This window comes from Limanda limanda, chromosome 2 (genome assembly GCF_963576545.1).
Source record: "Limanda limanda chromosome 2, fLimLim1.1, whole genome shotgun sequence".
In the NCBI taxonomy this organism is placed as follows: domain Eukaryota; kingdom Metazoa; phylum Chordata; class Actinopteri; order Pleuronectiformes; family Pleuronectidae; genus Limanda; species Limanda limanda.
In genome coordinates, this window is record NC_083637.1 from 8,435,353 (window position 1) to 8,450,816 (window position 15,464).

Genomic DNA, 15,464 nt, shown 5'->3' on the forward strand with positions numbered 1-15,464 from the left:
ACTCTGATATTTGTTATGTTCAATTGGATGCAAGAGCTCGCCGTTGTTATAAAGCTACTTCTGAACAATACTATCATGTATTGTTAAGGCAAATCATTGTTTAAGTCCACAATTACCCTTTTATATAAACCCTCTACTACAATATTCTTAATATTCATCACATATTGCGTATAAGTATATAAGTATATGTATGATTTAAATCTCTACCCTGATCAGATATGTAACATTGTTTTTCTGAGGGTAATGTAGACTAGTTCAAAATATATAAAGATGAAACATCTGCTTTATGAATCCATTAACTCACATGAGCTGTTTTATGATACGTTTAAATGAACACAAACGACAGAACCAGAGATTTGCACTTCATCTCCAAACAGACTTTAATATTGTCAACCTCTAACACAATCCTGCTAAAAACTCAATTAATGGACAGAAAAAGGGTGAAATCAATGCCTTTCAATACATATGTATATATATATTTTTTTACTTATGAACATATGTTTTGAACTACTGCACACGGTTTAGGAAAAAGTTTCTGAAACAACCTCACAAAGTCTTCATTAGCGAACACCAACAGCTGACTGTTTTATCAGTTAAATCAATTAGGATATATTAAGTAGCTGCTGTACTGTACTAAAGTGCAAGAACACCTTCAGTCTCTTTTTGTGTGCGGAAAAAAAAGGACTGGAAACAATAACAAGAATGAAAAAGAAGGTAGAAACTTAAAAGTTAAAACATAGAATGTGATAACAGGGCTAAACAATTAAGACCAATGGTTAAAAATTAAAATTATATTGTATCAAAAGACTGAAAAGAAACTGTAATCTCTGTAATTGAAGGGACATAATGTAGAATCAGGATATCTACCTCAATTTTGAGTAAAGCCAAAGATGAAAATATAAACGTATAAAGCTATCCTATGTGGAAAAGGATGATTTGTGGTAACGTGTTGCAAAGCTCAGAAAAAGAAACTGCATCCGGATCAGAGTAAATAAAAATGACCAAGAAAACAAATTAAAAGTGCATCGCTGCCCTTAGATTCTCTATCAACAAAACCAGTTAATATCACAGCTACTTTACTATTTCATATATTTACACATAAATATTTGCAACATCATGATTTGTGATCTTCATTTTCAGTGTTTCTCCTTTTTAAGTACACTTGAATATAAAATGAAATTCAGATTTTCAGACAGTCTTTCCACTCCAGTGACAAACAGCAGCAGAGACAAAAACAGAATTCAGAGGTTGAAGTTTTGTTTTGAAGTTGTAGTTGTTTTTTTTTACCTTCACACTGTCCTCATATTTCATGTTGTGCCATTATGAGTCTATCAATGCACTGAGGCACTGTTATTGCTGTCTGTTCAACATCTTCACACACAAAACGCTAAAATATCAAGATTAAAGCTGTGATCGGTAAGTTTGACGGAAACCAGGAGGACCAAAGACGTCTGCCTCATATTCACATCACTTCACGAATCATCAAGCACACGGCTCGGTGTTAGCTCCGAATTTAATCACCTAACATTCAAATTGTGAGCTTCAACATGTACTTTGAAAAGCAGAAATTAAAACGGTTAATAGCGAGAAGCCGACTTGTTAACACACTGATCTTAAACATTAAGGATTAGAGGGAAAGTCGAATACATTTTATGAGACAATACGATGAGGCTGGTGCATTTATGGAGATTGTTAACAGCTAGGCAAAAAGACAAAACAATAAAAACAAACAAAAACAACAGGGCTGAAACTCCTCCCCCCCAATTTCTTGCAAATATCAAATTTTTCATTGGTACCAATACAAATTAGCATGAGAACACAAATTATATTAATTTATGTGGTATTTAAAACACCAAATAAAGAATATTTATGATTCAATGAATTACTCTTCAAGGGTAAAACAAAACCTGCATATAGAATGAAATCTAAAGTCAATAAAGACTCAAAATAAAGGATTCTTAAAACAACCAAACCAGACTTTATCGGGCCAAATTACAGTGAGAGCAGGGGCATTATCGTAATGAGCGACTTTCACATCTCTCATCCACTTTCATGTCTTTTACACTTATTACCCAGCATCGATGTGTACATGTAGTTTACCTCTAGAGCTGAAGCACCACAATTCCCCATATAGTCAAAGGCAGACCCTGTTACATTATTGTTGACATGACAAATCTACATCCTTTGGAAACAAAATCAATTTTGTCAGAACCACCGAAAGCATTTCAATCCAGATGTGGTCGGGATCTGGTGTCGGAAAATATCCACTGTGTGACCTTTTAAAGATGTCGGAGAGGGATTGAACTTTGACCCCCAGTGGTGCTGTGCTGGGGAATATGCAATGAATTCTACGTTTGGACAAACATCAGGAATGCACAACAAACAGAATCACACTTAATAGATGTTAGGTTGTGGCTCACTCTGTCTAAGCAAACCTTATCAATAATAATGCCGTCTGGATGAATGATGCCTGACATTAGTGCTTCTGAGGAAACACTGAGCCCATAGAGGCCCGTGGAGCGAGAACAAGTAGCAGAAGAAGACAAAGATAAGGAGAGTGTTTGAGAGGCAGTGAGAAGGGTTTCTGAGCACTGACCAGACGCGATGTTACTACAAAGCTCAATGTGCAGTGTGTCTACATTGAGGTGATCGGTTGAAGCTACAGACATTAAAGAAAGTTTGACGTCAGGCTCGATTCCACACTCTTAGCCGATGTCAGGTGGGTCTCTTCTTACCACCTTCTCATTTGAACACCGCTGAGGGAAAACGGGCCAATTCTGCTGCGGTTAGAAGATGTCGGGGCAAATGTCCCAGCCGCCCTGCTCCTTCGCCTCCCAGTAACCCCCCTTGTAGATGTGCAAGGTCTCTCCGGATACAGGGTCGTCGATCTTCTCAAACCACATCGCTTGGTGGTTGTCTTGATGGGCACCTGAAGTAAGAGAAATGTCTTTTAACAAGATGGAAGGGAGCCACTGAGCCAAGGCAACGTATCAGAGCTTAAAAGAAGCCGATATGCTCTCAGATGGTTGAGTAACAAATAGCGATGGAGGTGAGGAAGTCTTCAGATGCACCTTATTCAAAGCAAACACAGGAGGCAAAACTGGTTTGCACTAGAGCCCAACAGATATACAAGTCGGGCCGATAGTATCTGCGTGAGCGTTCATTTGCCGATATGAAAAATTTTATTTTACTGAACAGGCCAAAATCCATATCAGCTGGGCTCTAGTTTGCACTTGGCATCATGCGGAGAGAGCAGGGCTCACAACTACTTCACTAACCTCCCGGACCAGAGTATTGTGATCGGTGTCTAAATGGTCACTACTCTAAAATACAGTTTCACAAAGCTTGGTTTATTCTTTATATTCTACCATTAGTGACTCTAGTCTCCATGGATACACGCTTACAACACAAAAAGGAACAAAGGAGGGACAACGGGGATCGGGACTAATGTTACTTGCTTTTGACTGGAGCGCCACTAGCATCGTCCTTGCCTTCCACTAAGAGAGAGTCAGTTGCAAAGGGCGTAAGGAGGAAATGAGGGAGGGTGAACGATCTACTGATAAATAAAAAAATCTGGATTCTACTAAATTACTAGAAAGTCTAAGATAACTGCACTGTATGTAATACCACGACCAGAATACTTGCTTAAAAGGGGGAGGAATGATGGTCCATGAGGGGCTGAAAAAAGAACGAGGGATGAAGGAATGAATGTTTGGAAGTTACGAAACAAAAGAGTGGCTACGATCGGCAAATGAGCAAATGACACAAAAGTTAAAACAGCCAGTGAAAATGTAAGGGGCTACTTGCATGCAACAGGTGTAAGAGGGGGAGAGTCCTCTGTGTCAGCTGAGCAACACCAGCACAAAAAGAAGATGTAAATCCACAACTCAAAAGAATTAAATCCACACCAATCTGTTGTTCGTGTACATTTTGAAAGTGCTGTTCGTGGCATCTTAAGCACCAGAGACTAGTTTCTCTTGTTTGTGATGAGTAGACTGATCTGTAACAGTTTCTTTGACCATAATGAGGCCAGTTTGGGATCTTCACCTCGTACAACAGTGAACTTCGGAATGTTTCTCTCAAATAAAAGACCCCACTTCACATTAATTGTGCTACAAAGTGTAACTTCCCTTCTCCTGTTCACGTTTTTCGTAACTACTGACAAGCCCTCCGCCCATTTGTACAGGCATACAATACCTTCTAATCTGAATCAATGAGGTTGTGTTTTTTTTCTGCACTTGTTTGTTAATAAAACTACTCTACAGATGAAATTTCATGGAGGAGCTCATTTATTTTTAGTGCGGATGCGGGAATTTGATATACTTTCTTTTATAGTGTCATATTGGGCGTTTTACCATTTTCGTAGATTTCTCTTGATTCAAACAACTACACCTATGAGTGTGTGCAGATCCAGATCTAGTGAATCTAAATGTGGTTTCATATGGGGACTGGCAGATGTAACCACTAGTGCTATTATGTCATAAAACTAATAGACAAGAGTTTCTTATTTATCTTAGAAAATGTAACGTAAAAGCCAATGAAACTGCAAAACGCTGTTCAGTGCTGCCCTTGGGTGCTTGAAGGACTTATACCAATGTTTCACAGCACACATTGTATAAATGCAATGATATAAAATGGCAGATGACCTCTGTCGATATGTAACATAACTTTGTCCACCATGAAGAAGAACGGTTAAATATTCCTGACTGTGTTGCTGCTCCAAATATCGACTTGCTTCTTGTTTGAGTATCTATCACGTCTTGAGATCAGAGAAACAGGCGTCTGTGGATATACCGAGGTCATCTCTTTCTCAGTGTTGTTAAAATGCCACTAGGAGCACTGTTAAAATGTACATGTTATGTTTAACCATGGTGATACTTGCTTTCATCAGAAACCTCACTTGCTTCTGTGCCAGTCTCCTGTGCATCAGCTAAATGAAACAAACGGAGGAAGGGACAGTCATAGGTGAATGAGAAGTTACTGACATGACGTTGAAGAAATTAACCACAGCACCTTCTTACATCACACACACAAACAGGCGCCTGTGTGTTCAAGATTCTAGAATAAACGTGAAGTGTAGAGCTAGGGTGGGGAAAGACTAAGCCAAGAGTACTTGCTTTTCAAGGGCGAGTCATTGATTGAATCCTCAGTGACAGCTTAGGGTTGAGACAGAGACAAGCAGACAAAAATATACCGAGACAGACAGAGTGGACAAAAGATGAATGGACAGAAAAACATTGGACAACACCAAACAAACCCAAGCGGCCATCTTTTTTTTCCTACCTTCCTCAGGTGAGCAGACGGCCTTAACAGCTTCCCTCTCCCTTTCTCTACGGACCGTGCGCTGTTTTTCTTCCAGCCTCTGTTTCTCCGCGTTGGCCTCGTCCCAGCGGCCGTCCTCCATTAATCGCTGGTCAGGGCGTCGTCGACTGTCTGTTGGCGCCACTCCCTCCTCAAGCTCATTGAGAGTCAAGGCCAGTGTGGAGAAGAAGTACCTGGTCTCCGCTCCCTCTCTGGAAAGTCAAAACAATAAAACGATCAGATGCACAAAGCCGGACCACACGGCTCCATTTGTTTAAAACCAGAAACTTACGGAAGAGGGTTCTTTTTCCAGATTTCTTTGGCTTTGAGGGTCTGATACACAGTCCTCTGTTTGCCCTCCGTGCCGTTCTCCCCTTTACTGCTCTGCATTACCCGGGAAAACTCCATCTTCTCGTCCCATGTTCCTGAGAGCACGTAGTGGGCCTTTCCATCCTTATCAGTTACTACTCCGGTTACCTGAGAGAAAAATACAGCCATCAGTGAGAAATGTAATATTAAAAAAGGCACAATACCTCCTACTCTAAGGGTAGCTCAATAGTTTCTAACGATTTGTATTTCTATTTTCTTCTAAACTATGGTTTACATACAGGAAGTTCTACAACCTAAAAGAACAAAGTACAAATACATGTGAGACTCCACCTTTCTTGGTACATCTCTGGAGAAGTAACTGTAGGGAGCAAACTTGAGGTGGCAGCGATCTCCTGTCTTGTGGTTCACCACATCTATCTCCCCTGACTGGAGGCACAGAGCGGAATGAGAAAACATGTTTAGATGTCAGACGACTTAAGCATTGTGGTGCACGAAGGCATAGCATTTATTTGTTTCTAAATCATCGTAAAATTACCTGATCGATCCACAGTTTCCCCACAATAATGTTGTGGACTGTTGTAGTTACTTTTTTCCAAGAGTAATGATTGTTGCCCTTATCAAACAAACACTGGATAGAACCTGGGAACACAGATGGAACAATTTTACATCAGGGAATGTTGTGTCCTGTTCAATGAAAATACTTTTTTTGGTATAACTACAAACTGAAGGTATGATCTTTTAAATGAGACTTATTAACTCACCCAGGGGCATGATCGAGAGATATTTTCCTCTAAACTTGCTGGCAAGACTTATTTCCTGTCTGAGTGTCCAGCCCTTTTCAGAGAGGGCATGATGAGCTGCAGCAGGTGGGTGGTGACTCACCTGAGAAGAGGCGAAGAGTGAGGTGAGACAAGATGTAACAAAGTCAGTCAGGAGCTTGAACCTCGTCACGGAAACAAACATGTCTTTTTAAACACTACAACCATGTTTATTTTTCAGAGGCAGATTATGGTGAAACATGAATGTCATCTTGTTCACGGAACTATAAAAGACTGTAAATCTCAAATGAAACAGTTAGAAACAGCAGAAATAGCTTGTTAACTCTAACTGTGTTTCGTGGTTAGCTGGGATGTTATTTCATCATACCTGTTCACATAGGGAGCGGTAGCCGCACTCTCGGAGTCGATCGAGCTCAAAGGTTTCTCCCAGCAGTGGATTGAAGGGTTTCCCTGTGCGGTGGACAGTCGTGGAGTAGGAGGAGACTGTGAAAGCGGCGACGTAGCACATCTGCTCTAGAGAACTCTGACATTTAGCACCCTTGTCCAGCAGCTCATAGTATTCCAGGTCTTCAGACAGACGTTGCAACATGGAGAGGGGCTCATTGAAATTGACCTGGCGGGTGCAGGACCACAAAGAGTTTGGTTACTTTTGATATTTCTATAAGAAAAGACACCTTACAAATCAAAAAGTGAACATGTTTCTTACAGGCATTGGTATCTTTGAGAGCTCCTTTCCAATGCAATTCTTCATGATGCTCCACAGATTGAGGTAATAGTTGGGCTTGTCAGGAATATGAGTCCGTCTTTGTCGAACTGGCTCTAGCTCCAGAGTCTGAGGAGACTCCGGGTTAGATGCCATAGACAGTTCATCAAACTGAAGGAAGAAAAGGAAAACATTGTTGAGGGTAAGGTAACTTTGACATGATGACAGGCAGAGAAGTGAAAACATATCCAAACTTGCTTGTAAAATCAAACTCAACACACATTCACAGACTGATCGTCGATCCCGGTCTCGCTGCTGAACCCACTGAGATTACTGTTGGATCTCCTGTGGAACAGAGAAACAAGACAACAGATATTTTAAAACAAACAAAAACAAAAATATACAATGAACGTTTAAGATGTACAAAATGACTGAGATTTGAAAAAGAAAAGAAAACAAATAACCTGTGATACTTGGGGTCGGCAGGGACAGTTATAAACTCTGCTGGATCTTCCATAGCATCAAAGAACTCATTGTCATCATCCTCGTCACTGGCATCTCCCTTTCCTGAACCTCCGCCTAAAGTGAAGGTACACGGTGACAGAATGAACAACTATAAAGCCCAATTGGTCCCGGAATGGTCAAAATATAAAAAAATGTTCAGCTGGGGTTGAGCGCCCTACCTTTGTTACCTAAGGCGGGATTGCTGAATGAAGAGGGGAGAACCGTAGCTCCTCTGAAAGCTCGTTCCAAATGGTTGTGCTGTTTAGCCAGTTGCTCCAGAGTCTCCTCCAGCCGTATCCTCTGGTCTCTTTCGGTGGTTAAGGACTTTTGCCAGCGCTTACTGTGGGTCTGGGCCAGGGAGAGGAAGTCTCGACACGCCTTTGGGAGCATGCAAACACAACAGTAACGTGTTAGGGAAAGAGAGAACAGTGTAGTGGGGTCCTACATGATTCACCTGGCGGTAACATACATTGATCATGGCATTAGAGGTGATTCGGAACAGCGTGGCCCTCTCTGTAACTTGTCTGATCTTTTCCCCCATGTCCCCTCCAACACGAATCCCCTCCAGCTCTGACAAAGACCTGTGTGTTTAGAAGAGAGGAATAAATTGGGGGACAAGCACATCAAGTATTTAAATTACCGTCACTCCTCTTTTTGTTGAATAATTCCTTCTCAAGAGGTCAAACTGCTAAGATAACGGATACCTTTGAAGGGCAGAGCCATGCTTGACAATGAGATCATTGCAGGTGGTGAGGTCCTCCACCTTGCTGCCCATTGTTCGCAGTGTGGACTGGATTTCTGAGTTACGGCCGCCTCCCCCCTGTCCTGCGCTGGGTGGAGCTGTGGGACAATCGTCACCGGAGTCGTCTGAGGAAGAGGAAGATGAAATGACGAATTTTGCACACATAGATGCTGCTATACAAGCTGTCGAGGATTTTCATATTGGGTCTCCCATCAACGTTTCGGCTCTCTCACCAGATTCGGCCTGCATACGGACGGCCTTTGCTTTGGCCAGCTCCAGCGCCGTGATCCATCGCTGCCGCTCCACCTCCGAGCTGGCCTTCAGGTGGTAGGTCTGCGCTCCGCCGTTGGAGATGACAAAATTGCACGAGTCCTCCACAGTAATATTGGCTGTGGCCAAGTTAATGGTGCCTCTGCATGTGTGACCCATCTCTGCCTGGGTCCTGAAGACACACAAGTGATGAATGAATGAATGATTGAAGGACAGTAAAACACACAGATCTAAATAACTGGTTTGCAAAATTAGCCTCATTATCCAACCATTTCATTTTCATAAGGCTGCTGAAAATGTGATTAAATTAGGGGAGTCTAGTGTTGTTTAAATAGAGTTTATAGTTACGAAAATGCAAGTTATAGCTGTGAAAAGTCCCCAACGCTATCTCACAAGTAGATGTAACTTACCTATAATACGACAGCAGTCCATTGCTCAGAACAAACCAGCGTCTCTGATAACCTTTTATGTAGTTAGTCCATTTGAAGAGCCAACCCTTGTACGTGTCTCCAGGGGTCGGAGTCGGGGGCTTCGGCTCTGACATCGCAGCAGCCGGTGGTTTCACTGGGTGAGTTTACAGCCTGAGGGAGAGGAAAACAAACCAACAACCCATAGGATCACATTCATATTTGATGGTTGAACATTCTGCTGTGTTTCCTAAGCCCTAAACCGGTCTGATGACACATGCATCAATAAGGAAATAGGCTCGTTACTGCCAAAGCTATTTAACTTGACTGACAAGGTCATTAATGAGATCTTATCATTGCATGAATCAATCATTAGCAAGAAAGGACTAATGTTGTGTCAGCTGGAACATTTTGGAAGGAAATAGCAAACGCTAGCAAACGTTAATTCCTATTAAAAGCTTACCACGTACTGTTTGCAGCAATCAGAAGAATTTATAGCACAAATGTTAGACTGACGCTTGACAACTGTTGTTTACTTAACGTCACAGCCCTGGAGGTTACGTAAAACAATATAAATGACTATATAGGTTATGAGATTAGTATTAAGCCATGTTCATTATGTCTCTAAAGAGGTTTTCATATCGGATCTAAGTTCGACTCTTCAAATAAAAACCAAACAAACGATGAAGAGCACGAATGTCTCTGAGCTGGTTTAGCCAGCGTTTTAATGCGTCTTACCGAGAAAACCCCTCGAAACAGAGACAAGTCAGGAACGATCCCAGTGAGCTGATGCCACTGGTTTCATGTCCGCATCCCAGTCTGGAAATCACTAGGAGGAACAAGAAGCCATTTCCCAACCTCAGAAGCTGCTAATACCGTCCGAGGCTAAGCTCGCTGCTGGTGCTAGCTAAACAACAGGAAGCTGTCAAACGAGATGACACGTCGAGGACGAAGCGAAACAAACGTTTTTTAACCGCTCGACTTTCTCTTCGTGTGTCTGTTTCTGCACCGAGGTTAAATAAACACCACATTTGTTCCTGTTATTCCTGGAAACTCACCTTTTCCGTGCAGGACTTCAGCTGGGCATGTCGCGTCGGATGAAGCGGCCCTTAGCTCGCTAGCTGTTAGCCTGGGTGCTAACTACTTTGGCTGTGCACCGGAATAGCGGTCGACCCGCCCCCTTAGCCATCAACTTTAGTTCCGCTGAAACGGAATACAAAAAAATATTCCGCATCTCGCAGCTAATCATAATAATAATAATAAAAATACTATATTTTTATCATTGTTATCGTATCACTTAATATAATTCATTCTCATAGTATCGGCTTTATTGGTTATTCTTAGAGAATATCTTTTATTGCAGACTGGGTGCATGCAGATGATCTAGTTGACTAAATTTCAGAATTTAAAGCCTATTTTTATAATAATATCACGTAAAATAAAAGGGAGACTTTGAGAATAGTTCAAAGAGTGCGGCATCAAAGGCCTTAAAGACTCACTGAGGTTAAACAAAGTCACTAGACTTTCTGCTGCTCGTCAGCTGTGATGTAACTTCATAAAGCATTGATCTAAAGCCAGGTTCATCACTTTGAGGTTGTTTTCTTAATTAGCTCGTGTAATTTTCTATTTGCATGTCTAGTCATGAGCAATCTTGAGTTATAACAAGCCAGTTCTGTTGGTTATAAAAAAACACACCCTACTTTTATGAAGTGAAGCTGTAAACATTTATAGCATGAAGGTTTTTATTATTGGGTTGTTCTGTATTGTAGGTCAGTTAAAAGCCTGTGGATTACTATATTGAACCCGATTCAGAAAACATGATTATTTCCTGTGAAAGACTACCTCACTTAGTTTATTAAATGTATAATTTAAGTTGTGATGAAACCACAAAAGTGGAAAAGTTCAAATTAGTTGTATTATAGGTATTTTAAAAAAAATTAATTACACAATTTCTATAGTTGACAACATTTCAAACACAAAAGGAAAAGACATTTCTCTCATTGCTATTCATTTTATTCAACAATTTTGCACAACAACAAAGCTTGCATGAACTAGAACATGCAGTTATTTTACTTAAAAGATCCTGTGTGTGAAAATGTGTGTTTGCACCTATAATAATTCACTCTTGCACATTTACTTATTTAGTGATGTTGTTTGCGTTCATACTTTTCCCACTCCCACTTAGCACAATATATGGTGTTTTCTGAGATTTCTGTTTCTCTTGAAGCAGAGCCACCGTCCCCAGAGGAGTGTCACTGCTGCTCATCTTCTTCAGCAGGGCCTCCTCCTCAAGTTTCTTCATCCTCCTCTCCGTCTTCATCTTTCCAGACCCTTTCCCATGGAATCGGTGAGAAAGTTGCCGGAATGCTTCTTTTGGAGTGAGTCTCCGCCCAGACTCGTCCACATACTCAATCTTGACATCAGGCCTGTATTTATCCTTCTCCTTGAAATCTTGTGTGAAGCCTCTGTATTCTTCCCGGCGACTGTACTTGTCATCGAAGCCCATTTTGTCCTCGATGCAGTAGTTGTCGTTGGGCAGGGCGCCCTTTGTTGCTTTGACGCGGGACACCTTCTGCATTTGAGTGTCCAGCAGACCTTTGTTCTTGCACAGATGCAAGGCATTAGCAAGGCCGGAGTTGACAATGGGCTCTTCATCTAAAATGGTGGCAGAGCCTGTGGCGAAGTCGGGCTGCTTTACCTCCTCATCCAAGTTAACTGTGCTCCATCCAATATTTTCATCAATTTCTGAGTCTGAGCCTCCAGCATCTTCCTTCTCTTCCTCTTGAACAAAGTCCATAATTTCTTCTTGGTCCTCTCGGTTACCGGACAGTCCATAAGTTGGAATATCACCCAGAGTCCTGCAGAACTCTGAAGTGTCGTTGAAAACAATGTTGTTCTTCCTGTCAGGATCATTGTCACTCTCGCTTTTATCAAGCGCTTTGATCTGCTCTACCACCTTCAGCCCACGGTCTTTGAGGAGCTGCCTTTGCCTCAGCTTCCTCTGCTTCTCCAGTTGCTTCTGCAGCTCCTGCTCGGCCTCGTCCTCCTCAATCACAGTTGGCTCTTGGGGTGTGAAATCATCATCATCGCTCATCTCCATTTCTGCCATTCTGATGTCATCGGACAACAGGGGGATACTTTGTGATGGTTTGCTCTCCTCTTCCTTCTCCTCCCCCTCTTCCTCCTTTATTTCTGTGCCATCGAAATCCACCTTTTTGCGTCCGCGACCCCGTGACCTGGAGCCAAAGTCAGTACTGCGGGTGTCGTCGATGCGGAGTTCATCTGCGGCTGTCTGCTTTTCCTTCTTCCTGATCTTCCTCACTCTGCTTTTTACCTTTTTGAAGCCCACCATTTCCTGAGGTGTGTAATACTCCGAGGCGATGGCGAGGGCGGGCATCTCCAAGGTCTGGGCCTGGTTTCGCAGAGACTCTCTCATGGCCTGGATCTCCCGCTCTCGTTCCCCGTCAGCAAAGCCCCCAGTACTCAACCGGAAGCTCTTTTTCTTTTCGCCATCAATTTCCTCGTCGTATTTTGAAAGAACCGCGTGAGACTTTAACGTGAGCATGTCGTCCACGCTCTCGTCTTCTTCGTACGGCTTGTATTCTGGCTTCTTCTTTTTCAATTCCACGTTCTTTTCTGCCCTTTCCCTGTCCACCAGGTTAACGTTCACGAGAGTATCTTCCTCCTCCTCGAGCACACCTTTGTCCTGTAGGGTCAGGATGATGGTCTGACCCTCGGTGAAGGACTCCACCTTGTGCTGCACCTTCAGTCCCTTCAAATCTCGACACGTGTAGGGGTCATTCTTGGTCTGAGCGAATTCCTCCTCTACCAGGCTGCTCACACCGAACTCCTCGTCCATCTCCTGCAGAACTTTGGCTCTTTTATCCGCCAATTCTTTCTCCTTTGCCATGTTTCTGCTTTTCTCCACCCAAGCAGAAGCGTCATCCAGCCAGTCTTCCTCAGCCAGGGTCTTCACTTTCCCCAACTTCTTGTTCAGGATGCGTTTCTCCTTCAGAGCTGCGAGCTTCTCTCTCATATCCTTCTGCTGCTTGATGAGGACTGGGTTGATGGTGGCGGCCACCATGGGATCCTCCTTGGTGCCGAGCTCCTTCTTCTCCTCGTTCAGCTCCAGAGGCTTCAGACCCAGCTTGAGCCGGAGTTTGTTGGTGTCCTGGATGCTGAGGGACGCGTCCCCGCTCGCAGACTGGGGCTGCACTTCCGCGTTGCTCTCCTCGTAGGCAGCGTCCACCTTCTCCTTCTTCACCCGGGGCTCCCCGCTGCCCTTCTCCGGCTTGCTGCGACCCTCCCGCCCGCTCCTGTCTCTGGACCTGGATCGCTTCCGCTTGTCCTTGGCCCGGTCCCGGGTGGCGTCCCGCTCCGAGGCGTCTCGCTCCTTGTGGCGATGCTTCTTGTGTTCACGGCGCCGGTCCTCCGTGTCCTTGTCCCGGCTCTTCTCCTTGTGTTTCTTCGAGGACCCCATCGTGTCCCCGGCTGGTCACAAAAACAAAAACTTAAAAAGAAAGAAAAAATAATAGATATCTCTTTGATTGGATGTCGTTAGCTTCCCTTTGCTAACTAGCTCGCATTAGCTTTGGAGGCTACTAGGCTAACTGAGGCTCAAAATGGAAACTCGAACTGAAAATCCAGATATGAATCCAGCTCAAGACACGATGTGGGTGAAGTGGCTCATCTGTTTGCTTTCTTCTCTCCACTTTAACACCCCGTCCTCCGCGTCGAGCTGCACAAGTTGGACCCTTCGACGAACGCACTGCTTACGACCATAACACAGTTTCCTTCCGGCTGCAGGAGAGTTAGCAAGCGGATCCCGCGTAGCGCCACCTGCTGGACGGGAGTCTTTATATCCCGGAGTTGGTGCATTTTGGGCAAATCGTGGCAGCAGCAGCTCGTGGAGGCACTTCCGGTGTCAACAGAAACTTCAAGGCAGCTGCCTCTGATGTCACACTGTTTAAAAGGCAGCTGCCATTGAAGTCACACTTTTTTAAGGCAGCTGCCTCTGATGTCACACTGTTTATAGGCAGCTGCCATTGATGCCATAAGTGTTTGAAGGCAGCTGCCATTGAGTGATTGGGGGGGGTTGTCATTGAATACCTCCATAATATTATTGATGCACATAGCAATTTATTGACTGCAACTGCACCAAAGAAGACTCAATAACTATTAAAGGACTTCTTCGTCTTAAAATACCACAAAGGAACAAAGTTTTCATTAACGGTAGGACCAGGCACACTGTCCATTTATATTCAGAATCAGAATTCTTTTATTTGTCAAGTATATTTGCACATACAGGAAATTGCCTTGGTGTGGTTGGTGCACTGTACATAAAACATAAAAACAACAATTGGACATGAAACAACAATATATACAGTTAGACAACACTATATACAGTAAGAAACAATAAGTTATTGGCACGTGCGGTGCTAAGGTGCAGTGTTTGGTTTCGGATACATTATGATGCAGGGAGCATGTTTGTGAGACCCACTGCCATGGGGAAAAAACTCTTCAGGTGGCGCAAGGTTTTAGTCCTGATAGCCCAGAACCTTTTTCCGGATGGTAGTCTCTGAAAAAGGTGGTGACCGGAATGGGAAGGATCAGCATTGATCGTGCCTGCTCTCTTACTGGTCCTGGAGTGGAACAGGTCTATGAGAGCCGGCAGGTCGCAGTCAACCTTCTCAGCTGACCGAATGATCCACTGCAGTCTGCCCTTGTCCTTGGCAGTGGAGGAGGCAAACCAGATGGTTATTGATGCCGTGAGGTTGGACTCAATGATGGCTGTGTAGATCTCAACCATCAATTTCCGCGGCATGTTGAATTTCTTCAGTTGCGGCAGGAAGAACATCCTCTGCTGGGCCTTCTTGATGGTGGAGCTGATGTTCTCTGCCAACCTCAGGTCCTGTGCAATGATAGTCCCCAGGAATCTAAAAGACGCCTACGTTTGCAGTTCTCTTTAGGCTGTATAAATGTATTCAGAGTTTTTGTGTTACAAGACAGCAAAGAGAGACTCACAAAATGTTACTTTCCAATTGCGTATAAACCATTTACAGTTTCATTTACTCTCAGAAGTTGACTTTGGCCTAAATGTTTTTTTTTCTCATGACTGGATCTCATAGGCATTCTCCAAGGATTCTTAGTTTATTATTATTACATTATTTCATTTCATTTAGCTGACGCTTTTATCCAAAGCTACTTACAATAAGTGCATTCAACCCCGAGGGTACAAACTCAGAAAAACAAGAATTAAGAAAGTACAATTTCTTCAAAAATAAAGCAAAACTACAAACTGCTATAAGTAAGTGCCATTTAAGTGCTACTAAATTGTTAGTTACAAATTTGAAATACACAAACATCCATATGAACATTTCAAATAGACTTATTGTTACTCCTTCAACTTCTAAATATTTTTCGGAGGC

At 43.0% G+C, this 15,464-nt stretch overlaps 2 protein-coding genes across 3 annotated transcripts; both read right to left on the reverse strand.

Annotated features, from left to right (window-relative positions):
- Positions 1-355: 355 nt before the first annotated feature.
- Positions 356-10,181, reverse strand: osbp (oxysterol binding protein). 2 transcript variants are annotated; one of them, XM_061083499.1, is made up of 17 exons: positions 10,095-10,181; positions 9,040-9,210; positions 8,593-8,801; positions 8,322-8,484; positions 8,087-8,198; positions 7,797-7,995; positions 7,578-7,692; positions 7,395-7,458; positions 7,117-7,284; positions 6,778-7,023; positions 6,393-6,513; positions 6,167-6,270; positions 5,962-6,057; positions 5,594-5,778; positions 5,284-5,513; positions 4,883-4,930; positions 356-2,929 (listed from the first exon to the last, which is right to left on the reverse strand). In XM_061083499.1, the coding sequence occupies exons 2-17, from the start codon at positions 9,171-9,173 to the stop codon at positions 2,787-2,789; spliced, it is 2,337 nt and encodes a 778-aa protein (XP_060939482.1). In that variant the 5' UTR covers positions 9,174-9,210; positions 10,095-10,181; the 3' UTR covers positions 356-2,786. The 2 variants fall into 2 exon arrangements, with proteins under 2 accessions (XP_060939482.1, XP_060939483.1); XM_061083500.1 differs by lacking the exon at positions 4,883-4,930.
- An 846-nt stretch (positions 10,182-11,027) lies between these two features.
- sart1 (spliceosome associated factor 1, recruiter of U4/U6.U5 tri-snRNP) lies at positions 11,028-13,819 on the reverse strand. Its single transcript, XM_061085922.1, has one exon. It carries the CDS (start codon positions 13,514-13,516, stop codon positions 11,174-11,176), a length of 2,343 nt encoding a protein of 780 aa, XP_060941905.1. The 5' UTR covers positions 13,517-13,819; the 3' UTR covers positions 11,028-11,173.
- Between the last annotated feature and the right edge of the window lie 1,645 nt (positions 13,820-15,464).

Bases quoted from the DNA above. Each gene is read 5' to 3' on its own strand.
- sart1 (XM_061085922.1), bottom strand. From the start codon at position 13,516: ATGGGGTCCTCGAAGAAACACAAGGAGAAGAGCCGGGACAAGGACACG.
- osbp (XM_061083499.1), bottom strand. From the start codon at position 9,173: ATGTCAGAGCCGAAGCCCCCGACTCCGACCCCTGGAGACACGTACAAG. The intron at 7,459-7,577 runs GTTATTTGTTTT...TCTGTTCCACAG, and splicing joins GCCGACCCCAAGTATCACAG to GAGATCCAACAGTAATCTCA. The intron at 2,930-4,882 runs GCAAGTATCACC...CTCTTACTTCAG, and splicing joins AAGTGAGGTTTCTGATGAAA to GTGCCCATCAAGACAACCAC.